Here is a 26,048-nt window from a genome sequence, read left to right on the forward strand (position 1 = left end):
CAGAGCTGTTTTTTGCCTTTTATCAAGAGGCACGAGCCAAAATGGTTTAATTTACAATAAAGGCAGTGCAATAAAGCTCCGCACCTGTCTTCCTCCCTCCTTCACCCTGAGAAACAACTAAACAGTTCTCTGATTGCAACATACAACTCCTCTGTTACATTTAATTATCACACAAGTCCGGCTTTGCTTTTATATCATCAATGTAAAGTGAGGTTGACAGAAGCAGCAGACCCAGGGGGAAAAACTTCATTTTGTGTTCTTCGCCTTTTCAGCTAAGCTTGTTAAGGCTGTCGTCAAGTCCAAGAGATCCCTCAATCTCTACTTGGAAACTGTCCCGATTTGATCCAGCAGCGAAGGCCCACTGTAGTTGTTGGTCTGGATGACCTCCAGCCTCTTCAGGTACTCTGGTGGGAGTCGGTTCTGCTCTGCACCCAGACACACCACCTTATGAAACAGAGGGAGAAGTCCAAAATGTAGCGTGAACAGAGGAAGGTCCTATAAGCCAGGCTAAATGTGCACACACCTGTTTATACTGAGGGGAGGGAGGACAGGCATGGAAATTGTTCATCTGGTAAGTCCTGCACAGCATCAGTCCCCTGTCGGTCTCCACAGAAACCTCCAGCGGCGAGTACTGGCCCAGGCCCACGCCCTCCTGGCTGAGGAGACAAAGGGAGGATCAGTGGTAGTTACATAACAACCGCTAACTGAACCCACGGGGCGGGGCAGCTGTGTGTCTGTGTGTCTCACTCGTCTAAGCTCGTCAGGTGCTCGTTGCTCAAAGTCCAGATCACCCCCCACACCTCGGCGCCTGGACAGAACTCGATGGTGGCCACTCCACCGTGCCAAGCGTTGTCCACGTGTCGCTCCCACAGGCCAAAGTTCAGCTCATAGTCCTGTGCTCACACACACACACACACACACACACACACACACACACACACACACACACACACACACACACACACACACACAGCTGTGATGAATGAGCGTGTGAGGTACTAAGCAAAACAATGACGTTGCCTTTTAAACAAAGTGCTCTAATCCACTGTGAAGCAAACAGGGAGCTCCCTGTGTTGTGCGTTGCTTGGTGGTGGACTGGTCACTCTGGGTCAGACCACTGCTGCCAGAACGTGTTGTTGCAGCTGGAACAAGGCATATTCATCCTATATGCGCCATGCTCCCGCGTTACTGGGACTTATCTAATGACTATGTGGCCATTGCGATGCTGGTGTGTAGTTGATACGCAGGCGCTCGCGCGCTGGTTTTCTACCTTGAGGCGGCCGGTGGTGCAGAACACCGCAGACGGGTTCGCCAGCTGCAGTCTCTCCTTCAGCAGGTTGCTCCCAAACGCGAAGTACATGAAGCGGCCGCAGGCAGCGCTGGACATCTTCAGAGGTTTTGTGTGTGAAGGGCCGGAGGCATAGAGATGTGACCGGCTGTCGCTGATGCTGCCGGGTGTAACCTTTGCCAAAGCGCTTCCTGTGGTCACTGCGCAGCCCCCGCTGGTCCCTGTCAACAAAAGCGCATGCGCACGCATTTATTTTGAAAAGGCGTCTCATGCCGCTCAAGTCCGAGCATTTAGACGTAGATGATCTCAGCCCTCAAATAAAAAGTGACCTCAAGATAATAAACTACAAATCGGATTACTATTTAGCTATAGGGGTAAATGCAGAGGTAAAACAGTACATACGTCCTAAGAATACTGCATTTAGATGTAATTTACATAATAAAAAAGATGTCTACAGCTATTCATGGCTGTAACTACGTCAATAGAGGGCTTAACCTGAAAAATCGGTTGGGATAATGGTTGGATGGATTAAGACGCATCTATTACATAACCAAAATCTATCTAGTCTGACATGACTCTGCTCCTCCAAGCACTCAGACATTACCTGTCTCGGAAACCATCTGCAGCCTTTATACAATCCACTGCACATAAAGACCTAAAGGCTATATAAAATGCTTATGCTTATATAAAAATGCTTTTGTACCACTTGTCCCCAGATTTCTTCCTTTCCTTCCTCTTTAAAATACAACATATTTATGTCCACACAACAGTCAAACAAACATTTTATTAGTAAAAAGTAAAAAATATAATTTAAAGACAGTATTTTTATTACTATTAATAATGTTACTAAATAATATTGCAACAACACATCATGAATAGGGTAAAACTAACCTGTCTCATGATGGTCTAAGTATACGGAAAAATAGCTCAACGATGCTGCAATAATACACAGAGTCAAGTTTATCCTCTTCACAAGGAGCATTTTAATGTACAAAATTAGGGGGAAAAAAACATGGTGACAAGTTCACAAACCATTTCCTCTGTGAAACAAAAAAAAATCCTGTACAAACAGTGGGGTGACGAGAAACATGTATGATCTGGTGATCATCTCCTTGGACCACCTCGGCCTCGCCCTCTTCCTCTGCCACGTCCTCGTCCTCTGCCCCGTCCCCGTCCAGCCACTGACAAGAGACACATACTTGAATGAAGCATATTGGCAAAAGAGGCAATTTAAATATTTTGTGAACTTTAAAAAAAGATATTGTTTAATATTTACTGAGACTATTCAAGGTTTAACAAACTATTTGTTTTATCATTTAAGCCCGAATACTTTTACAGTTAACTTCCAAATTTCTGAGATTTCTTAAAAACACTACAGAGCAAGAAACACATTTCAAGGAATGCATCAAATCTGAAAGCAAAGCATACTTTTCTCCTGGTCAAGAACCACATGTAAGTAATATGGGCATGTATAATTATGGCTCTATCAGCTCAGCTCAACTTTCTAATTGCAATTTTCACTCACCTGCTTCTCTCTTCTTGGACTTGATCTTTGGCTCTATGTCGACCAGCAAAGTGTCCAGTGGGAGGCTGTCGGGCAAAATAAAGTAGCGGATATTGTTGCCACGGATACTCAATGACTCAAGCTGAGTCGGCTCCCTGTTTTTCAAGGTCATTTTCACCGCCTTCAAGTGAGTGTTCATGCTCACATCAACACCTGTGCAGAGACAGTAAAGAAATAGAAATTAAGTTGTGGCCTGTGCTCTATTTAAAAACAACGTAACATTACCAGCAGTACTCTTTAAACCCGGATACTGTTCATCATGTAGCAATCAATCAATCAATAAACATCAGCAATTTGTCCATAGGATTTTCTATTTCTGATCCAATATTTCAGACCAGTATAAGATATGAACAGTGTCCTTATCACTGTAAAATGATGAATAAACCCAAATGCTATAACTAGTAATAATAAAATGATTTAATAATCATATTTGAATGCAATTAAAACGACGAGTGTATACAATCCACTTTTCGTAAAAAAAACTGTAGTTGTTGTGCATTCACACGTACACTAACAAACTTATGACAGCAGTCGGCTCTTACCTGTGATGGTGCCATGGACCTGGGTGCCATTCTTTAGTTCAATGGTGACCGTCTCATGGCTGAGCTTCATCAAAAACCTGAGAGGTAGAAACGCATTTCACAAGATTAGAGTTTGAAGACATCAGCCTTCGATTTAATTGTTCTCTTAACACTGATGTTAGCTAGTTGGCCACCCATAGCCGCTAGCTATGTAGCTTTCAAAACAAAATCGAAACCCATGAAATGTACACTATGCACTGAACTGTAAAAAGCATATATGCACAAATGTATTTTCCCATAAGCGAGGCTTGATTTAGTTTACCAAATCATAAGGCAACACAACTTTGTTTACAAAGGATATGCTAGCTACAAACAAGGCCGAGATACGCTAACAAAGCTAATTAGTAAACACTTATGATACATGTGTGGCTTTACACAAAGCATTAAATCAATATGAAAAACAGTGCACGTAGACATTTCATTTATTTTATAATAATGTTTGAAGCTCGTTCAACGCAGCACCGACGGGGCCCATTCATTACGTTCACTACTTCCCGCCTCTTCACCGTCCATCTATCTAAAACCATCCAGCAGTATAACATTCATCTTATGTGCTCGCGTTACAACGATCAACAAATAAAAGCCTCTTCTATCCACTTACCGAACTAGTTTCATGATGGTAATGGACTATGTTGATAAGTCCTTTACCAAAGAGAAAAAATTGCAGCGCTCAAGTGAAAACACAGGCCGCTGATGAACGATTTACGTTTTAGTCGCGCGGGACCTACGTCACAAAAGAGCGACAGAATATCGTCACCTACAGGAAGAACACCGCCACCTACAGGTGTGGAATCATAACGACCACACTTATCAGGGTTCGTGAATGGTGGTACCGAAAAGTACCTACGAAATCAGTTTTTTAAATCAAGAAACAGTTATTTTTTGTATTATCCCCCTGGTGAAGAAATGCAGCATTTCCATTTTTAATGGAAATTTTTGAATTAGAAGAACAAGGTTTGTTGTACAACTATCTTCATGTCAATTGTGTCAGACTGGAAATCCCAGGTAACCCTCAGTCATTAGCACAAAACCCAATGCGACACACTTTCAGTTTCTTTTATTGAGAGTAAACTTTGCACTGACACTTTCATTTACAGTTTTGGCCACACATCAAACTGCTCTTATGGACTGACTGGGAATGTATCAAGTATAATCTATGAAAGTGCATTACATTTTTTAAAATTCTGACGTTGTTGGTTTAGGGATCATTAAACTATGAACTGTAGGTGGGCTAAAAGTTGGCGTTGGGCCATTTGTTTGACACCATAAATAGAATTATTTATTAACAAAAAAAAAAGAAAATGCTAAAAAGCAGCACTCAGGGTCCTCTGCAGCTTACCTGACAGCTTTCAATTAGTGCAACACATCCCCAGCAAGAACATTTGTTTTTTTCCCCCATTGTTGCACGATAAAACCTCAAAAATGTGCAGTCCTGTTATCCAGCCTTTATTCAAAAGACCAACACCAGTTGTCCTCACATCAGTAGCCTTCATTAAACAACACAGCCAGCACCTTCACAGCTTAAGGATCAACACAGAGAGGAAATATGTTACTTGAGTGTGTGGAGTATTTTACACCAAAAAAAGCTTCAAATTAAAAACATCAATTGCATGTGACTCAGTTTTCATTGTATATCTCATTCTGTACATGGCTACTTTGCTTTTGTAAGGTCAAAATTTAAACAGAGCATTTGCCCATAGAATATATTTACATTTGTTTGGCATGCCATCAGAAATATTGTTATTAAATTAACACTCCATTATTATCCATCCAGTCCCCAAAGCACCAAGCCTTATCTGAACACAGCAGGCAGTGATTACGTCTCTTGTAAACATTACAGTTTTAAGATAAAGGCTGAAGGAGCCAGTGCTACATCATATTTTAAGATCCTAATGAAATCAAAGGCTAAATCTGAACATCTTGAAAAAGTGGTTATTAACTAAAGTAAAAAGGGGAATAATCAAAACGTATGTCATCTGGGAAGAAGGTCATTTAAAATAAACCAGAGCTGAAATGACAAACTGTACTAAAGTAGATCACAATCCTCAGTGCTGTTCAGTAATAACTCCAGTGGTGTTCTCCAATAACTTTCATTATCAAGTTAGTTTAACAAGTTGAAAAGTAATGACACTAATAAATACCAACAAATAAACGAACACAATTAAAACTAAAGGCACACAGACCCTTCTCTTGGTCTCAACAGGAAGAAGGAAAATAATCTCTATAATTAATAATAAAGGATAAAAAAGGATAAATTACAGTAAAAACCCAACCCCAAATCTGATCTGTCAACAGCACAATGTGCTAGCCATCAGTAGTGGATAAGATATGATTATAAAAACAAAAAACTTACACTGCAATGGTTAAACCTTCAGAGTTTTAGGAGGTTTTTCACTCATTATCTTACTATAGTGGCTCAGATTAATTGAACAAAACTCTTAAGGCCAAAAAGTAGACAATCACTAAACTGAAATAATGCAATTGTCTGCTTTTACAAAGTAATGTAAGCTGGTTTGTATAATTTATAATGTTTAATAAACATAGATTAAAATTCAGTGATGAATACATACAAAGCTACGATGCTGATATAAGCATTCAGTTCAGTGCATCGTTATTTAACAGGCGTTTTCTTTTTGTGGACTTTTTTAATTTTGGAAGCCAAAATTAAACCTCAAGCGTGAATTAAGAGTTTTGCGCAGTGAAAGCTGAGCCAGAATCGCTGTAAAATATTGTAATGATGATGCAACATATGAATAAGCTCTGATGAGGGTAGAAATGTATATGGACTGGAAAGCACTGTGGCGTAAAGAGCAGGAACAACAGAAGATTTAATTTCCCCTCACACCCATCACCTAGAACACTGCGTTGCCTAAATGCCAAAACATGATACTGACTCTCAAGAGAGCTGAGACCGGCCTCCTCATGGAGAAGGACAAAACAATGTCTCCTCAGTGATCACTAGAATAAGAAAATCATGGATGAACATAAAATCCACACCCCAAGATGCAGGCACATCACACTGGCGTGACGTCTACCGAGCAAAAGCCGTCTCGTTCATTGTCGCCTCGCTGACAGGAAAAAACAGCGGTGTGTTGCCTCTCTAACAATGCAGGCACTGTGTGCATGAAGGTCCAAAAATCAGAATTAGGCCCTCTGATTGTACAGTACGCTAGACAAGCTCCAAGGTTACAGGTATCGTATTTGGCTGTAGGAGCTGTGGACAGGCTTGTGGTTGGATCAGTGTGTTCGTGACGTGCGGGTTCTGTATACGAGGCATGTTTGGATTTCAGCATGATCAGCACCAAGACTTCACCCTGAATGAACTCAAGACAAATGCAGGAAGCGGGGGTTAACTTAAATAAACATGTGCAGCATTTTATGAGTTATGATATCAGTAGCTTTCCATTGATGTACTTTGTTTTAACACTTGTACTCAAAGAATAATAAGTATGTGTGTTCACACCAGATGAAAGCGCTTAAAAATAAAAGGTATGACATCCTCTTTACTGGACATTCCATAGGGCTTCATGTCCTCACTACATACAGTATTATACATACAATAAACACTCAACCCCACAGTCCTACATCTCTCCTGTACTCAGCACAAATCTCTCTACTCTTTTACACCAGGTGCACTTGCTCTTCCCACACCTCAGGTGATTGGTCCCCTTCTAACTGAAGGTGGAGGTGTGAGTCCCTCTCTGTGGTTGGTGCGGTGTGGGAGGGACTGTTTCCTTGGTGGAAACAGGGGTGTGTGTGCACTTCGTCCAGCGACATATCAGCCACACACCCTGCCTCCGCACTCTCCTCGCCAGCCTCTCGGCTTTCAAGCTCCAGAGTTCTAGGCCTTGCCGTCTTCAGTCCCTCCGAACCCGCAGCACCTAGACAGGGGTTCGCCGGCGCTCTTTCCACTTCTGGGTCGCCCTCCAGGGGCTGCCAGAGCGGGGCAGGAGTCATGCCCCTGGAGGTCTGGCTCTCTGACTCGGTCTCTGTGTGTGTGTCAGGAGAGGAATCCGTTTCTGTAGTGGGTGGGGAGGGAATGAGGGCCAGGCTCTGTGGGTTGTTCTGGGGGTTGATGTTGTTGTTAAACCAGGCCATGATATTGTCCAGCAGCTGGGCACTGGCTGTTGGGTCCAGTGCCTCCAGGCTCTGAGGATCGCTGGGTGTGAAAGGGCCCCCTGGGGGGATCACTGGTGAGAGCAGAAGCTCCGGCTCAGGCTCTGGAGATGGGAGGCACAACTGGGCAGGGGGCGTAGGGTCTGATTTAGGTGGATGGTCAAGAGCATAGGCGGCAGAGCGCTCCTGAGTGTAAGAGCTACCTTGTTCTGAGCCCAGGTTATAAGAACTGTTTGGTTTCGGGGTGGTGTCATACATGGCTGCGTGTTCCCGGATGCATGAACTGGGACGGGTGGAATTTTGGTTGTGTTCAAGTGCGCAGGAGGCAGCGTTTTCAGCCTCAGCTAAATAAGGACCGGAGTGGCAGTAATTCTGCTCGTTGCTGTCATAGCGAGTGTTTTTGATGGTGATATGATCGTGCACATACGGAGCCGTGTGTGCATTCTGGAGTTGTCTATGGCTGCCCTCGCTGTACGCGGGTTCTATGCTGTACGGAGCAGTGAGCGCATTGTGGTTGTATGTGTGATGTGAGCAGAGCTTGTCCTGCGCGTGTGCGTTGGCGTCATAAGGAGCCGTTGTGTTCCCCACCTTCATAAGGCTGTCTCCCAGCTCCAGCAGCTCTGCACTGAGAGAGGGAGGTGGGGGAGGGAGGGGGAGAGCGTTCGACAGGGGAGGCTGGGCAGTGGAGTCTGTCCTGTTAGGAGGGCGAGGTGGATCCAGGACAGAGGTGGGGAAAGGAGGGCCTCTGGCTCCCGGAGGACCGTCAGTGTTAAGAGAGTGCAAAGCAACATCATCCACTTCTCCAACCAGAGCCGACCTCCTCTCCTGTGCCCTATCCAGAGCGCGCTCCAGCTCCATCCTGTCCAGGCCCCCGTCGAGGCCACGTTCCCTGCGGGACTCCTGCAGCGACAGCTGGATTGCCAGCAGGATGTTCGGGTCGTCCTCATCCAGAGAGCCCAGAGCTCTCCTGTGACCATCGCTCCTCTCTGGCCCTTCTGGAACAGAAAACATCAGACTAAAACAGGCTCTGCTTTGTTTGGCTTCATTGCCAATTGATCCTAGTGACTGATGCCCCAGGGTCCTTCTACCAGATCTGATTCATGGAGCAGTAAAAAAAAAAATCCATTTACTGGATGTCAGATGCAATAATGACAAGGCTAATTTTTTTAATAGAAGGCAAAGAATGGACTTTAAAGCATATAATGCTATATATATGATGTATATGTGCGACTGTATAAAATAGTGCACCATCTTTTTTTGAAAAGACCTATATATATACAGCTAACACACTGTGTTTTCAGACCTGTGTTGTCACTCCTTCTGCTGGTCTCTGGCGTGTTGCTGCTGCTTCTAAGGTTGTGCAGACTCAGCATGTCTCCTCTGCGCCGGGCCCTGTGTCTGCGTCGGTACTGGATGTCAGCATAATCCTGCAACGGGTAATTCAGGCCAGGTTATTACAGAAGTCAACTCCAAAAGTGCTGCTCTAAGTCTTTATTGTATCAAGCAGGTTCAATATCACAAGCCCAGAAAACCAAACGCAGTCCATGCATATGCAAAAAGTGCCAAGAACCACTGGAGCGTTACCTGTGACTGTCGCTCTCTCTGATCACCAACTCCCATTACAGAGTGACGGCTCCCCATCTTAACACACACACACACACACGAGCAAACTAAGTCAGTCTGCAGCTATAGTCATGCATTGCTATGAACTCATTCAAAAGCATGTATTCTTAAAAGGAGCATTACTTTACCATAAAATCAAAAGGCAAGCAGAAGCCAAACCATTTGTGAGTGTGTGGTGTGTTTGTTTACCTCCGGAGAGGCAAAGCCGAGGTACTCCCAGTCCCATGATCCTCCAGGGTAGCTGAAACACAGCACACAAACCGATGACTCAAAGTCTGACTCAAGAGCCAGTTTACTGTGTTGATATTTACTGTATCTGTGTATATAGCTCCTTAAACCCTTGCTAGAGTCTATTTAGTTTCTGCTAATGTGTATTTACTGTAGCACATTTGTTAACCTAAGCAAATTAAGTTTATGTGGGCGTTTGCCCGTCCATACGTTCTGCGGGGAGGCTCAGGAGAGTCGTTAGGAGCTACACCACGCGCCACTGATGCCAGGAACTCCTGCCTCTTCTGCTGCACCAGACGGGCTGCACTGATTATCTTATGGCACGGTGTCCTCAGGTAGGGCCGGTTGACCTTCTGGGCCAAGTCTTCCACTACCATCTCTAGGTCCGTCTGAGAAGAACCAGGGCAACATGCTAAATCACAGTTCTGCAGAACCCCCCCCCCCCAAAAAGTCAGACATGCAACTAGTGGTTGTCTGTCTAAATAGAGTGCAGGGGGTTAGAATAGTCAAACACTGGTCAGGAACCCAGAATGCACTGTACTAAAAGTACTTTCTGTACTGTTTAGCCCTGTGCCTGAAGGGATCACAGAGGTCTTTTAAAGTTGATGGCTTTGTTCTTTAAGAGGATGCACTCATCACAGAAACAGTATGTCAATTACCTGCATCAGCTCGAATATCTCTTTCTGGGTGCTGCCTTGCTGCAGGAAGAAGCCGTACGGATAAGAGCACTTCAGCACACGCCGCGTCTTCAACAGCTCGCTCACACCGTCCTCGATGAACCGTGTGTCTGGAGGAGTGCCTTCACCTGATAACGTGGTTGGCAGACAGACCAAGGATGTGTTTTAAATGATAAATTGTGAAGATAATAAATAAAAAATATATATTTAAGCAGTTCAGGTGTCTGGGCGGCCTAGGAGCCATTCCGGTCTCAGCATCTAACATGTCCTTTACACTGTCAACATGAGTTTAAAAAAATTAAAAATGTAGAAGCGTGCTGTACAGATAAAACCCAGCAGGAAATTCACCTACAGCTGATGGGAATCAAAGAACTGTGGAACTTACGGCAGATGAAGGCTTTACTCAGCTGCTCCATCTTCTCCTTAGCCGTTTTCAGCAGCTTTTGCTCCAACTAGCAGGCAGAAATGTGTGATATGTGTTGAGGATCTCATGTACTGTAGAGAATCATGCTAGCATTAAAATGCCAGGAGCGTGCATGTGCATTACCTTGTAGCTGTGTTCATGGTTCTTGAAGCGAGTGTAATAGTGCATGAAACGGTCCAGCTCCTGGAAACTTTTGTGCTTCTTCTCGGCCTGTTAACAAAATAAAGAATTACAATCTACAATATGAATGCAAACTTACTACAAGTGTAACTACTATTAATCATGGACATATAAATAGTGTTCATGTTTATGCTGTGTTTGTTTACCTCCACAGTCATCTCCTTGGACTGCTCCTCTAGCTGTTGGATGACCTCGTATCGAGTACAGCGGTAGTATCCTCCTGTTGATGAGCTGTGCTTCTTCCACTCCTCCAGACAGATCCAACAGAAATCATACTTACACTGCGAGAGAAGGATTTGATGTTTATTCCATAAATGCACAAAAACACGTCAGTCAGACAGCGACTAAATCTCGCTCATACTTTACAAATGATCAAATACAATACAGCTGACGAGACGAGTGTGTCTACCTTGGCACACTGCATATGGTTGCAGCCCTCATTCTTCTGAATGGGTGACTTGCAGTTGGCACACGGTTTGGAGTTGGTCAGCAGCCACAGGCAGTTAGCAGCATCCTCATAGGCCTCGCTCACACCTGCCACTGTCGAGAGCGCAAGCACAGTTTAGCTGCGTCTCAATAGACCTACACCTGTTCCACAATGAACCCGTCAGCACAAACATGCGCACATTTGGCAAATGACACGAACACCTGCCAACGTGTTGATACGGTATAATCAGCGCAACCGGTTGCACTCACAGCTGACTTGCAGTCGCACCAGTTCAGAGATGAAGCCAAAATAATCACTGTAAAAGCAGCAGAGACACACTTACACTCTTCAGGCTTCATCTCTGTGACTTTCTGGAGCCAGTTCCTCCACATCTGACAGTCACATGGCTCATGGGCCTCGCCAAGGCACTCCCTGCATACACAGAGCCATAAACAGAGAAGTGGATATAGTAAAGAGAAAGCAGTAAAACAATGTGTCCTGCTGTCCTACTAAGATAAGAGTGGAAAGCTGCTCAGAAGAAATAAGTCAGGAGGTGAACATTTGCATTATTGGCCTGGAAATTAACAAAAGGACAACAAAAAGAACAGCACAGAGTTTTGTGTCTGGCTTTGCTAAATGGCATGTTAGCATGGCAATGAACCAGTAAATATACCAGCAGAAGAGGTGACCCCTGCCACAATCGACAGCTGGTGAGGGCAGAAGGGGGAAGCTGTGTGGGTCACTGTCCCCGGGGCCTGGTCGGGTTAGCCTCACCGCGCGCTCACAGCGAGCTGCAGGGCACCAGCGGATGGCGGGATTGTTCTCCACAAATGCCTTCGCAAATGACAAAGGATGAAAAAGGGCAATTGAGGACTTAGGCGGCAGAACAGCTTTAGAATTGGTGAAAACAGGAAGCTTTGCTGGAATGAATAAATACAGTAATCAAACAGCATGTTATGCATTTTACCTTAATGTCAAACTGCAGGTACCTCTGGTCCATCTCTCTGGAAACCACACTCTCTATCACATGTACTGGAACCAACTGATAGCATTCATACGCCGGACAGAAAATATTGTGAGCGTCACCCTCCTGAATCTTTACATTCAGGAAGCTGAAAAAGAGAAAGCAAAATGCAGTAAACACATTGTAATGCACTGAAGCATGCAGGGACATTATGCACGGACACAAGCCCCCACCCCTCCCAGCAGGCTCTGCAGAACTCGTGGCCACACGACATATCCACTGGGTCTTCAAAGACGGAGATGGAGCAAAGACAGATTCCACACTGCAGTGAGAGAGGAGAGACAAAACAGGGATTTATGACAGGATAGTACCTTAAAAATCTATTACATTTACTGCAGAAAACACTAAAACAACCCATTATGTGCACGCGAAGGCTTCAGGTGCAGTAAAAGAAGCCTATAGTAAGTTTGTTCTGTATTGGTTATAAAAGAACTGAACAACGGACAATAAGCAACTGCTCATTTACACCAACAAAGAGCAGAAGGAAGAATTATTGCTAGAAAAACAACCCCTGACCTCCTTTGCTCTACTAAGATTAGACATTAACGTGATGTAATCAAACAACACATGTCATGTTAAAAGGTCACTAGATTAAAAGATTTGACTCTAAAGACATGAATGGCATTAAAATAAAACAACTGATCTTACAGAGTTTGCTTAAATATGAATAGCAGTTAAAACATCTACTATAAGATGTGACTAGGTGTCTCACCGTAGCCAGGCCCTCGTCTCCGGGTGTGAGGCAGCTGTCGGTGGGGGAGGTGAGAGTGAACGTGAGTGGGGAGCGTGGAGTTCTGGGGGTGCGTGGTGAGGGTAGGGTGTCCCATGCGTTGAAGCCACTGGGTGGTGGGGTGGGCATGGTCACCCCTGAGCGCTGACAGCAGCCCTCAGCATCAGACATCCAGGCCTCCAGAAGCTTTTCTCTGTCCCAGTCTGAGACGGGGAGATTACGCGTTTTAGAGTTAAGGCACAGATATTCCTGCTGGAGCGATGCAAGGGGCTGTGAAGGTCACAAATTAATGTCAGCAATCTCTAATAAACAAACACGCACCATGGGCCCGAAGCAAGGCCTCAGCTGTGAAGAGAGGGGCTTGTAGCATGTCTGCTGTCTCTACAATCAGCATGTCCTTCAGCCTGCGTAGGTCCTGAAGCTTCAGTCCCTCGTAAGGCTGAAAAGCACACAGAAATTCAAACAGATCTAATGTTACACAGAGAAGGAAAAGCGGAGTGGAGAAAATTCACTAAAAGATAATGAAAAATGAGTAAAAAAAAAAAAAAAAAGAAACCTCAGAAAAATGAAAAGGTCTACAATGTGTGGCCATGATGGCGAGGGGGGGGGCAGGGGTTATTAAGTATTAGTGTGGATTTGGCTGAAGGAAGAAAGATCAGCCTGCTATCAGCTGGCAGCAGCCGCTGCTAGACTGCTGTGGCAGTGCCTTGTGTTCGACTAGGACCCTGAGAAACATGAGGTGTTTGCATGTGCATGACTAAAGATGTATCGCAACACTTGTGCAAGTAGTGACCTTTGAAGTCGAAGCTTTGTGAGAAGTTAGATTTTGTTTAAAAACAGGTGAAATCTTAATGACAAATGGTAAGATTTCTGTCAGTGGTACTGTGGAAATGCTTGATTAGTCTTCACAAAACCAATCACAATCACAAACCAATTTCCAAACAGCTTTAACAAGCATAGAAAGGCCAGGCTAGCAGGAAACTCCCAGATCTCGTAACTGTGCTCTCACCTCCTTGTATTGTAGCAGGGTGGCTTCACCATGTGCGCCTGTGTTTGGCTGCTGCGCTGAAGAGGAGGAGAAAACCATCTGCGACTCCAGGCTGAGGGCCAGCTCGGTGTGATGATGCCGCTCGGCGTGGTCACACGGCGTCAACTTGTCCTCATCCTCCACAAAAAGGTCCGCCTCGCCCTGAATTAGCAGCTAGAGGGAGGACGAGAACAAAAGAAATGGGGAGAAAATGAGCGAATTGGTATAATGGGGTGGAACAAGAAATTGCAGGAACTTGGAACAAAAAGGCACGAGAGTGAGGAGAGCGAGCAAAAAGAAAGAGGAGAGGGTAAGAGAAATTCAAAGAAAGAAAAGCAGCATGAAAAACACAGCAGCAAAGTGGAGAAAGGTTAAAATGTGCAGAACCATCAGGACACCTTATGAAAGAAGTGAGCAGGACTCTAGAGGTGATGAGACATAAAGGATAATAGGGGATAAATAGCCAGGTAATTTCTCCCCAGGCTGCCTACACTAGAGTGTAGCTCTATCATCTTTACAGTCAAAATACTGATTCTATTCCCAATTTAAAATCTATGAAGTAAAAACCAAGGGCGGAAACTGGGACCATCGTTGGATGCTAGCTTCAGGACAGCACAGTCTACAGGTGGACGGGCCGTAGGACGCTTGCCAAATCGCACTGTAACGCATTCCAGACACATCCGCCGCAGACAAACGACAGATTGTACTTGTGGGAGCACACTTTGTCTCACCTCCACACAGTTCTTCATGCCCGCAGCGGCGGCGTAGTGCAAACAGGTGCTGTGGTGGTTGTCGGTGGCATTGACGTTAGCCTTCTCGTACTGGCCTCCCTCCAGTCTGGCCCCGGTCCAGCTCAGGATCATCTAACGTTGTGGGAAACCGAGACGCTCAACGCTCGTATGTCAACACCACTGACTCTGCCGTTCACTCTTTCAACATGTAATTGTGTACGCTGAACTATATTTATCCCCGCTTGTGTCTTTGTACCTGCAGACAATCCGCCCGGCGCCGCTCGTCCCTCTGTGGTCGGGCCAGTCGCGGTGACAGTGCTCCCTCTGGCAGCAGCAGGATCTGTGGCCCCTGGCACAGCACATGCAGGCACGTCTCATTGTGCACATTACGCTTGTTGGGGTTCCCCTCTTTGCTGAACAGGAAGGCCCTGAGAGAGGCAGGCACAAGAAGAGCAAATTCAGAGGATTTCAGAAATGAGGTAAAAGTAGAAAAAATGACAGTAACAGAAAGCTTTTAAAAGGGAAAAGGGGAAGGTGAATTGGGAAAAGACAGAGTAAAGGGCAGAAGGAAGGATGAGTGGAAATGACAGGAGGATGAAGCACGGCAGTGAGATTGATTATGATACGTGCTGGTGGGCAGGTAGAGAGGGGAAAGAGGAGAATATAAACTATTTGTTGTTTAACATCTCGAAGATAATGGGCGGCTGCGCGCGCGCACGCACGCGCACACGCACACACATGATGATGGATGCGGCAGCTGCACTGGGAGTCTGGCAGCAGTTGCAGTTCTGTTAAGTAAATAGTTTTCCTCTGCTCTTTGTCAAAATCTCCATTTACTGATTGGCTTTTATTGGGTCCCACTCAGTCTGTTTCTGCATTTCCATAATGATTAATATTTGCATTTCTTCACTTCTATCCAACACGTAGCAAAGGATGTCAAAAGGAAGAAAGATGCTCAAACAATGCTGCTGCATTTAAAGACATTTTTCTCTACATGCAAGAGCTGAACAGGATGTGATACAAACTGGAAACCTACAAATAAATAAATGAGCTCTGTTCCTTCCTTTCTGTGTAGACTCAGCAGCAGCCACTATTGAATTAGTGTTTGAATGCTTCCTTATTGTGCTGCCTTTCAGCCCATTCTTCCACCGCTGTCCTGCTCTTCCACATTTGACCTGCTTATCCTGTCAGCAACAAGCCCCTGCAGCCTCCTCCTAACGACAGCACACTGCCAATTCACTCGCACAGCAATAATCACTAATTATTCCCCTCTCAAATACAACCCAACACCCCGTCACCTCACACATGCTCACACAAAGCCCCACATTCAGGACGGATGGACCGAATATTACTCTACCAGCAAAAAAAAATAACTTGGGAATCACATTTTGCTGCAACACTCAAGCACAAAGGCTTTTTAGGCGTAAGGACACGTAAGTGCTGTAAACCTCAGGCGAGAGACACACTCAGGAAAAATTATTAGTGACATTTGTTGTATGTTAACATGTTGAATGTTAAATATTTATATTTAAAATGTTCTTTTTCTGTAACTGCCCCTCCATACAAATGCAAATCAAATAGCCAGTGGGAAATTACATGATGCCTTTCCACAGTGACCAAGGCCAGATGCTAAACAAGTAAAACATACTCTCATGCACATAACTTAACCTGACTAGAATAAAAGAGCTCCATGTATAATCATGATACAAAAAACTTTCACCATTAGTCTCTTTGCAATATGATTATTTGCTTTATACCTTGACTTCTTCAAGCAACAGTAGATAATCTTGTTTATAGAGCAACCAAGCACGTTCCATATCCCTAAAACTGTCTACGTAGTTGTAAAGACAGGGTTACATTTCAATAACTACACCCATTTTTCACAAATCTTCTGATATCCCAGTGTGCACATCTCCTGGGATCTTCCCAGTCCGGCCCACAGAGACGACTAGAACAGCGCGAATAAACATAAAGCAGATGCCTGTTAAAAATAATCTGACAAACAGACGCATTTCCCGGCCCACGCTTGTCCTCTGTGGCTCTATATTTTGTCTGCGACTTCTTGGTCGTCTCCCTGCTTCCCTCTGTCCAGTCACTGCTACTGGAACAAAGAAGCATTTCCTCCGATGCTTATCGGGTGCAATGCGCTTCATTCAGCGCGCTCCTCGGGCCCATTACAGGTTAGTGGGAAGGGACACAAATAGCACATCAATTTATTCACAAAGTCAGACACATTAAGCAGTTATGGGTGCGCGGTTTCTCCTTCAGAGCATACGCACGCACGTACGCAGACGCACACATAAGTAACTGGCCTATTCACACAGCTTCCAAAGACCCCTCCCCCAATAATATAAAGAAAGGGCATAAGAGAGGAAGAGTGTAAGGATAAGGGGGTGAGAATGGCTATTGAGTCACTGGATCAGCTGTCACGCTCATGGCCAGCAGCCTGGTTAAATCTGCAGGGGGTTAAAAGACACTGGCGAGGTGCTTTCTGCATGTTTGTTTAGTTGGACCCCTCTCATGTAGACGCTGTCAGACGCCTTTATTGTTGTTCTGATTAGGCAGGGGTCACTGATTGGTGTGAGCCCACATGATACCTAGAAAGCAACCTGTGCTTCATTGGATCTTCTGTTTTCTAGATATAACATATGCTGAATTATTGGAACCTAATTCATCTTGTCTGACACGATATGCATCTTATCTCGTGACTTTACAACTGTGACAGTGGTGATTCTCAGAACTATTTTAAATCTGTCATAGATCTTGTTATTACAACACTTTCCTAACTGTATTAGATAACTCCGTCACAAGGTTGCAAATCAACGATTCAGAAACCGGCTGCAATAACTCCGGTCGTGATCAGATCCACGTTCCGGGTTTTACCTGAGCAGGCGCGTCATGGCGTGGCGGCAGACGTAGTGCAGGGCCGTGTTGTGCTGGTACTGCTCTCCGTACGAGGAGTTCGGGTCCAGGCCGTCTCTGAACTGGGGGTTGCCTTCATACAGCTGCCAGGCCAGGGCCTCGTCGCCGCTCACCAGGGCCTTGCGGAATTTGGTGGCTGTGTTGCCCATGGCTTCAAACCGTCAAATGCTGCCTCAAGGGACCCGCGTCTGCCTGATTGCCCTCCTCCTCCTCCCCCTCCTCCTCCGTTCACCACAGGTCACAACTTAGAGCAACATGGTTCAGTGTTTTCCTACCCTGTGTGTAAGAGAGATGGCAAAGGTGATTAGAGGAAAACCTGTGACAGAAACCGGCACTTGAGAAGAGAAAAGAACTAAAATGAGTGGAAAACCGCTGCCGAGAGGATGGAATAATGTAAAGAAAGAGACAGACAGAAGAGGGGAGATGAGGAGATAGAAGGAGTGACGCGTGGAGAGAAAGACAGGGTCAATCAATCAGTCCATTCATCGATCAGCTGGTGTGCTGTAACAGGGATTTTATCTTACCAGGAACAGGCGAGGAAACAGAGGGACAGAGGAAAGAAGATAGGAAGACAGAGATAATTATAAAAGAGGTCAGGCAAGAGGGGAAGGTTAATGATATCCAAGCCATCGATTTGTTAGTCAGTGATGAAAGGCACAGTCAATATTAACACAGCTGCCTGCTGCAAGTTCACTGAAGTTGCATTTGAGAAGAATCTGCATATATTAGTTTGTTTATCCTGCTGCTGGAGACATGGAAGTCTGTGTTTATTGAATCATACAGCACTAATACTTTAGGCCAAAACTTTCCCTTTCCCTCCAAGGGGCTGAAAACTAAAGACTCAAAGGAAGCAGAGCTCAGGCTGCTACGAGCGGAGTTCACTCTGGCAGCAACAGCTTCCAAGCGATTCAGAGGTTCTTACAATCTTTTCACATCTTACTCAACGGCCTGTGATTATTAAAACGCCGCTTTTGGGATGACAAGCGTTTGCCGTATCAGGCAACAATAACGCGATGCAGAACGCCAAAGCAATAACAATGCGGTGAGAAGGAACTGATATGGGAAACAAACACACACACACACTCCGTCCTGTCACATGCTCTACATAATCACTGTCTTTATCAATGTGTTCTGCTCCATTTCCTTGAAGTCGTCCCCACCTCTCCGTCTTCCTTTCCCTCGTACGCACAAACACACTTTTACACCCAGTAATGAGCGGCGCCCGTACATGTGTCTATGTGTGCTGGGCTGTTCAGGGTATCATTACAGTCTTCATTCTATGGCCATCTGTCTGGGCCCCACAAAAGCCTCTTGTAGCCGGGCTACAGTTGGCCACTGGCTGTCCAGGCTCTGGAACATTTGAATATTGTGGCTGGCTGCCTCCCCTCCTGTGCCTCCCACCTCCACAGAGTGACAGACAGGGACAAAGACGGGGAAAACGCACAGTGAAAGACAAAGACGTATGGGCTGCACAGGAGCCGCTACCACGGGCTAATATTAGCCAAGACTCTGTAGGTTCTGCTCCTGTGATGCAGACCCTTGTAGTTTGTGGACCTTGCCTCCGTGTTTGTGGATTTTCGGAGGGGTGATGGTGGACGTTGCTATAGTTATTAGGTCAGTCTGTCTGCCTGGCTCTCTGTTTTGTGCACACTGGTTTACTTCCAGTTCACTTCACTCTTCTGTACTTCAGAAGGTCTCTCTCTGTGTCATTTACTAAATAAGGACAGAAATTCTGGACATGGAGGAACCGCTAAACCCAAAGGAGCATAAGTTCCGTGGTTAACACTTGGCTGTGACAGGACAATTAGCTGTTTGAGTCTGGGTGTTGAGAGACTGACAAAAGGTTTCGCTTATTTTTTGACCGGAAACACATCCTGTTGGTTCTAAATTCAGCCAAGAACAGTGATTCATGAATGAGATCGGACAATTAACATGACGTTACACCCATAACACAGATCCACACAGAGCGAGCCTGTGATACACGGCATTTCTCATTTTAGACCATGTGATAAGCGAGACCTTATGACTCATGGGTTCAAGAATCCCAAACACATGAATCTTGTTGGATGATTTCTGTTTACAAGAAAACGAGTCAGGGCACCATTGACCTTTCAAAATCCCAGTCAGCAATACACAGAGACAAACACTACAATGTTTCAAGTGTAATATACATATTTGTGTTTTGCATTTCTGGAAATTGAATTCGTATGAATTTAAACAGTAAATGGAACAAAGTGAAACCTCTCGCTGATTCATTTTAAGACATCTCATAAAATGTTTCCCTATAAAAAGTGACAATTATAATAAGAATTTGTTAAATAGATGCCAGAAAGCAGCATAGTTAAGTCAGTGACAACTTCTCAAAGCCGGAGGAAAGGCCTGGTTTGTGTCTGTCTTACTAACAATCCACATTCCCATAAAGTACAGATGGAACTGGAGTGTGTCTAGAACACAAGAAATGACAGTCAATATAAAAAGTAATATAAACAGGCAGTGGCAGAACTCCTGGTATATCTCATATGAAGATACTAAGATCACACAAAGACGTATATCGACTCTGATGAGCGTGTGATCAGCTGTAACGCTCAGCTGTTCCTGTTGTGTTGCTGTTGTGTTGCTGTTGTGTTGCTGTTGTGTTGCTGTTGTGTGGCCGCTCCTATCAGCCGTGGCTGTCAGCTGGTGCACGTCAGGCAGCTGGACCACGCGGCTTCACACGCTGCTGGGGGGGAAAGGCCCGCTTCTCGAAACAGTCATAAAACTTACATGGGAGCCAAAGTCAGCGGAGAGAGAGAGAGAGAGAGAGAGAGAGAGAGAGAGAGAGAGAGGGGCGCCGTGCACTCACTCTCTCCGGCCACTTTACCAGAATTAGCTCGGTCGCCGCGTATCAGCTAAATATTCAGGTCAGACCTCGTGTGGTTAGCGCCGAAGAAGTGTGTCAGCGTGAAATGGAGCACAAAACAAACAGCGGCGGACTTGTGTGCATGTTTGTGTCCGTGCGGCCCCTCCGGTGGAGCTCCTTTGTTTCACACCGGATCGGAGCCCGCTCCGGGGCCAGCGCTCGGGCTCGCTGCCCCGGAGCGCCGCCGCTACGCTGGGTGTCAACCTCGTGCCCGCGGCGGCGACGCGGTCCCGCCCCGAGCGGCCGACCGAGCCGCCGTCGGAGCTAGCAAGGCGCCCGACTCCGGCTCGGGTTAGCGCGGAGCGTTAGCCTCAACTATCCAGCGTTTCCCCGCAGCAGCACGTCCGACCAGCGCCGCTTTACTTACATGGTCGTCTCACTCGGCCGCCGTGCGCACGCAGGGAAACTCGCGTAGATCGAGGGCCATTGTCTCGTCGCTGTCACTGGCTTTCGCGGCTGCTTTTCCGCTGGACCATCCTCTCTGCCAGCGGAGCCGGTGGGGACTGAAGGGATGCTGCTGAGAGCGAAGGGGCGAGACTGACTGGTGGCTTCGGTGTGTTGTTGTTGCTGGCATAGAGAAATCACACTGCGCATGCGCGAGAGCAACTGGTCATACGGAGAGCTCTAACCTGATTGGTCGGTTGCTGGTTGGTTTTTGGGGTATGGAGTCCCAAAATGTTTAAAGTAAAAGGAATTTAAAAACCAGCAAAACATGCATGTAAATTGTGTAATACTTGAAATAATAAGTATTGGCTGCTAGTTTTTATACTGTTTCTTGGGTTTTTAATACAGTCATACATCATATTTTACTGCATGTTTTTCTCAAAAATAAGTAAATTTTCATAATCAGAATATTATTTTTTATTAATGACAGTTTAATTATTGCAGTTACAGATATTTAAAAAAAAAATTAAATAATTATACAAAAGATTTGGGGCATTAATAAGTAGTAATATATATAAATACATTGTGGTGATGTAGTGTGTTTTCATTTTATTTTTAATTTTACAGTTCAATCCATTACATTAATATATTTAGCAGCTTGTAAATACAGATCGAAAATAAATTTAGTTGTGTAAGTTTTGGCCATAAATTGTAGAGAATAAAGAACATATTCCAATTTTGTTGACAAAATATATGTCAATTTTGTTGACAAAATATAAATATTAATTAATAAAATCAATATGATAGAAAACAGAGAAACAATGCACTTGGCTCTAAAATACAATCAGTACAAAAATATACAATTCATTGTATCATTCTTGCTATTAGTATTGATAGTACATAATTTTCATAAAAATAAAGAACACATAATTATTGCTCACACACATAATTAGTCATGACATTAACAACACTTGAAATTTCTGAGAATTGGTCAACATTTGTTTCACCTTCCTAATGTATCACTTGTTTTGGTCCTCACATTTACGTCTAACTCTCATCTTGACAGCAAATGCCGTGACTGCAAGCTTCACACAGTGCTGCTTCATGAGGTTTGGTCCAAACTTTTGTGGAACACACTGACCCGTCTTCATTGTCATCCTCTTCTCCATAGCAGTTTTTACGGATTTTGGCAAACAGCCTGAACAAAGCTTTTTCCACGTCTTTCTTTGCAAAACCAGGGAGATCATACTCATCGTCCCGGCACTGAAGACAGGTTTGTCCAAAGGGCCGCATGATCACTGTTCCCCGGCCTTGACGCAGCCTGTAACGAAACAGTAACACCACCCGTGCAGAACCCCAGGTCCTGGAGCAGGAACCACAGCGAAATCTGTGGAGAGTGAAAACAAGCAACTAAAAACGAGACGTTCTCAGGTCAACAAGAATAACAGGAGGTGTGTGTAGAGCAGATTAATCTGTGTCGTATGCAGTATCATAGATATACACAGAGTGGCGCTGTTTTAATCCGATACTTGACTTGTTTACGATTATTATATAATGACGAGGTATAAAGTGGTCTAAGAAAGCGTGGTTCACATCAATCCATCTTTAGCATCTTCTATTATGGTTATGATAAAATTGAAAATAAACTGGCTAATTCCTTACAGTTCGACAATTTTTAATGTCTCTGGAGTGACTCTCACCCTGTATAATAAAAAGATGACACTTCAAAAACAAACATTAATGCATACTTTCCAAAGCCACAGTGACAGTAGACCTTCCAGCCCCTTTTCCTCTCTTGCTTAGTCACTGTGTCATCCTGGTTGTAATTGAAATTCAGAGTCCACGAGTCCTCATTATCCAGCTGATTGTCATCATAGACTAACTCATCAAAGACGTCCAGCCACAAGGAAGGATTCCAGTCTGCCACCACAAATGATAACATTTGAATAAGTTAGTGATAATAACAGTTTTCTAGGTTTAACTCATACATAATAGAAAAGATCATATCTCTGTGCCCTCAAACAGTGAAAACAAATAACTGACACAGCTTTTCCTGCAGTAAACAACAACTTTAAGTGTTTTTGTCAAGTTTGATTTTTAGAAATAGGTACACACATTGAAGTACAAAAATCTGAATTCATATAACGAATGTTGTATCTAGAAGATTCTTACAGATGAATATAATAATATGGTAGCAATGACTTAGGTCTGATAAAGCCAAATTTAGCATGTCAACGAATTAAAACGCAATTTACTGAGGTATAACGTGATTCTTACCTGTTTTGCTCATGGTTCTCAGTGAACTGATGGGAGGTTGCAGATGAGACGAAGTGTCCAGATGAAGCTATGCTTAATGCAGTTGTACAGACAGCCTCTGTATTTATCTTCTGCCGTCAGCTGTTAGTCCGGAAAACGAAACTTAAAGTCATACTTTCATTTTTCAAGTCAAACCACAGGTACGTGAGTGACGTGAGTGAGAGCTTAAATGGGTGAAGTGTCCCGACGTTACAATGCACTTAATTACCTCATTAGATGAAAAATAAATAAAATAATAAACACAGATAATTGCTGTGATTTACTATTTGACTATACTTATTGTTTTTTCATTAAAATACCAGTTCTTTAAAACATACAGTATCTATTTTTTCTGCGTTTTGTAAAAATACAAATTCGTCGTTTTGTCCCCTTTACACTTACATTATCACAAGAATGACACAAGCCCTGACAGCTCTGAGCTCAAACCACATCTGAGGCAGTTCCGTCCACCAGGTGGCGCTGCAGGACAGGGAGCTGGGCCCGGCTTTAGCGGCTGCATTGGCAGTGCAGCTGAACACAAGGGTGACATCTGTTGATGCACACTGGAAACAAGAAAGTCTTTGGTTTTCATTTAGTTAAGCCTGCTTCTCAGAATGGAGCTGCTTTCCTTTGCAATATATCCGGATCCTTTAAATGTATCTGCGCAGCTAAAAGGAGCTGCCGCTCTGTTAAAGAGATAAAACTACATGAGATGACCAAAATTCATTTCTTGCTCTAAGCTATTAAAGAACATTATCAATAACTCAAAAAGCATTAATGGTTTAAACCTCAGTCACATTATTGACCCTTCGTGTTTTAGCAGCAGCTAGCAGCTAAGGCTAGGTCCCTGAGCACATTCCTGTCTGGAAAGAAATAAAGCTATGCTGAAGTCCAAAGGTTGTGACCAAGCCTTCATACAGTCCAGCCTTTTGGAGATGCAGTAATTCTGAAACAGGGAGCTGTTATTACGTAGCTTATAATATAAAATCTTCCCAAATCTTCTGCAAATTTGTTCTTGTGCACTTCAAAATCCAGTTAACATTATTTAATTGAACAGTAATAATATTGAGCTGGCGATAAGCAGAATGTTCCCATTCTTCTCTGTGAAGTTATGCTTGGTGCTTCCTGAGTGATCATTACCATCACCTCCGGATGGTAATAATAGCAACAAAATGACAACACCTGTCATAGGTATGTGGTGACTGTCTTTTCTCTGCAGCATACTGGCTCCAGAACACTTACTGTAAAACATTGCTCACAGCGAGGGGACTTTCCTCGTACCTGAGCTGGCGATGGGTCGTGATAACACCCCACCTAGCACTGAGAACGGACCTGTCAGAGACTCCTGACAAGGTCTGAAAAGACACACACATGCACACACACTCATGCGTGTCAGACTCATCTGTCACATCGCATTCACATCTCGTGTCCAATCAGGTTTCTGACTTACACCAACACACAAACAAAACTGTTAACAGCTAGTGAAGAAATTACCTTGTAATATCCTGGTAATAAAAAAGTGAAGAAGCTCAAGGTGAAGTACCATTATTAGCTAGGTGGTAATTGGAATGCATTGGTGCCTCAGTGGCATGACAGCTTGTATACACCCATACTCGACAGAAACACAACATTTCAAGCCTCTCGCACACATACTGTACACACACAAAGTCCGCAATTGATGTATAGTGTTAAAACGGACATGTGCACTTTTCCTCCCGGCACAGTGGTGTAAGGATGACCTGAAAGCCCTGGGCTCCAGAGAGTCACCTTATACGCAGGTGTGACATTACAGCGTGAGAAAAGCATGATGGGAAAGCTCACAGGGCCTCAGAGATGCCAGTTTCGGACTGCGGGCAGAGTCTGAGGAGGACAGAGGGCCCAGCACACTCAGAGAGCAATCTCTTTGTGTTACTTTTCTATAGCACAGAACCCCATTTCTATTCACACACCAGTATTGATTAAATCTACAGTACAACAAAGGCTAGAGCAGACCTGCACCTAAAGCAAAAGCAACTCTGAAATGTAAAAGTCAGTGTAAAACCACTCAACCACTCTGTTTATATTGTCTCTAATCTCACTCTTCTTTCGAGACTAAACATTAAAGTGGATCAAAGTATCATGTATATCATCAAACCAGCGCAATGTAATCCTATATTTATGTTTTTTATGGTTAAATGCTCACCAGTCAGTTCAGCCTGACAATGGGCTGTAAATGTCATTACAATAACAAATAATATCAGCGTAAACACACTACAAAGTTCAAATCCGCTGCTCCACATACAACTTTCATCGAATTCTGACAATGATACTACGCAGTCGAGCTGCGCGGTCAATAAAGTTTGGTTTGAATTGACAGAGGCCTGGACTGTGCCTGGACCTGTGTGCCTGCTCAGTAGCTCACAGGTGACTCAGAGAGGGAGGAGCGGAGCGCGGGCGGGTGGGGGGTGGGGGCGGGGAGACATGGAGGAGGACATTGGGTGTGGTTCCAGGCCCGGAGCACATTCCTGCTGCAGCCGCACCCTGGGTTTCGGCGCTTCTATACCTGGCCCCGCGTCTGTTATCACGACTCGCAACTCTCTTTTACACATGTTGATCTCATTTCACTCTCACGGCGCTCACGCTGCCACAATTCCTGCCCGTTTTTGAGACTCGGGTCCATTCTGAGACTCGCCTCGCGTGCCACTGCTCTGTCACACACTTGTGTGAATCGGAACATGCGGGCCGGGGCAGAAAAAGGCGAGCGACTGTGTGTGTGTGTGTGTTTATCAGCGTCCTGGGATGTGGGAGCTGAGGCAGGCGAGCCACACCTTCAGGAGCAGCACTGAACCGTCCTCATTCATATCAGTGGGACACAAAACAAGATGTCTGATCTCCATGACAGACACGTTTCAGGACAAAGGACAGCCCATGCAAAGTACACGCCTACTG

At 44.6% G+C, this 26,048-nt stretch overlaps 4 protein-coding genes across 6 annotated transcripts; all 4 read right to left on the minus strand.

Moving 5' to 3' along the window:
• Positions 1-141: 141 nt before the first annotated feature.
• Positions 142-1,519, minus strand: ggcta (gamma-glutamylcyclotransferase a). The gene is made up of 4 exons (XM_029166708.3): positions 1,271-1,519; positions 748-893; positions 524-656; positions 142-444 (listed from the first exon to the last, which is right to left on the minus strand). The coding sequence occupies exons 1-4, from the start codon at positions 1,385-1,387 to the stop codon at positions 319-321; spliced, it is 522 nt and encodes a 173-aa protein (XP_029022541.1). The 5' UTR covers positions 1,388-1,519; the 3' UTR covers positions 142-318.
• Positions 1,520-2,247: 728 nt separating this feature from the next.
• On the minus strand, positions 2,248-4,192 carry snrpd1 (small nuclear ribonucleoprotein D1 polypeptide). The gene is made up of 4 exons (XM_029166709.3): positions 4,035-4,192; positions 3,395-3,471; positions 2,814-3,005; positions 2,248-2,469 (listed from the first exon to the last, which is right to left on the minus strand). The coding sequence occupies exons 1-4, from the start codon at positions 4,046-4,048 to the stop codon at positions 2,393-2,395; spliced, it is 360 nt and encodes a 119-aa protein (XP_029022542.1). The 5' UTR covers positions 4,049-4,192; the 3' UTR covers positions 2,248-2,392.
• A 283-nt stretch (positions 4,193-4,475) lies between these two features.
• Positions 4,476-21,020, minus strand: LOC114866062 (ankyrin repeat and IBR domain-containing protein 1-like). 3 transcript variants are annotated; one of them, XM_029167671.2, is made up of 21 exons: positions 20,809-21,020; positions 17,504-17,818; positions 14,877-15,048; positions 14,621-14,752; positions 13,872-14,063; positions 13,184-13,301; positions 12,845-13,065; positions 12,306-12,394; positions 12,076-12,220; positions 11,782-11,942; positions 11,452-11,540; positions 11,091-11,221; positions 10,828-10,962; positions 10,625-10,711; positions 10,463-10,529; positions 10,060-10,205; positions 9,611-9,789; positions 9,362-9,413; positions 9,134-9,190; positions 8,853-8,976; positions 4,476-8,541 (listed from the first exon to the last, which is right to left on the minus strand). In XM_029167671.2, exons 2-21 carry the CDS (start codon positions 17,689-17,691, stop codon positions 7,055-7,057), a joined length of 3,972 nt encoding a protein of 1,323 aa, XP_029023504.1. In that variant the 5' UTR covers positions 17,692-17,818; positions 20,809-21,020; the 3' UTR covers positions 4,476-7,054. The 3 variants fall into 3 exon arrangements, with proteins under 3 accessions (XP_029023504.1, XP_029023503.1, XP_029023505.1); XM_029167670.2 differs by having other exon boundaries at positions 4,476-8,544; XM_029167672.2 differs by lacking the exon at positions 9,134-9,190 and having other exon boundaries at positions 4,476-8,544.
• A 267-nt stretch (positions 21,021-21,287) lies between these two features.
• On the minus strand, positions 21,288-23,222 carry LOC114866067 (receptor-transporting protein 4-like). The gene is made up of 3 exons (XM_029167690.3): positions 23,103-23,222; positions 22,574-22,745; positions 21,288-22,212 (listed from the first exon to the last, which is right to left on the minus strand). The coding sequence occupies exons 1-3, from the start codon at positions 23,113-23,115 to the stop codon at positions 21,873-21,875; spliced, it is 525 nt and encodes a 174-aa protein (XP_029023523.1). The 5' UTR covers positions 23,116-23,222; the 3' UTR covers positions 21,288-21,872.
• Between the last annotated feature and the right edge of the window lie 2,826 nt (positions 23,223-26,048).

The sequence above is a fragment of the Betta splendens genome, chromosome 11, assembly GCF_900634795.4.
Source record: "Betta splendens chromosome 11, fBetSpl5.4, whole genome shotgun sequence".
NCBI classification, from domain to species: Eukaryota; Metazoa; Chordata; class Actinopteri; order Anabantiformes; family Osphronemidae; genus Betta; species Betta splendens.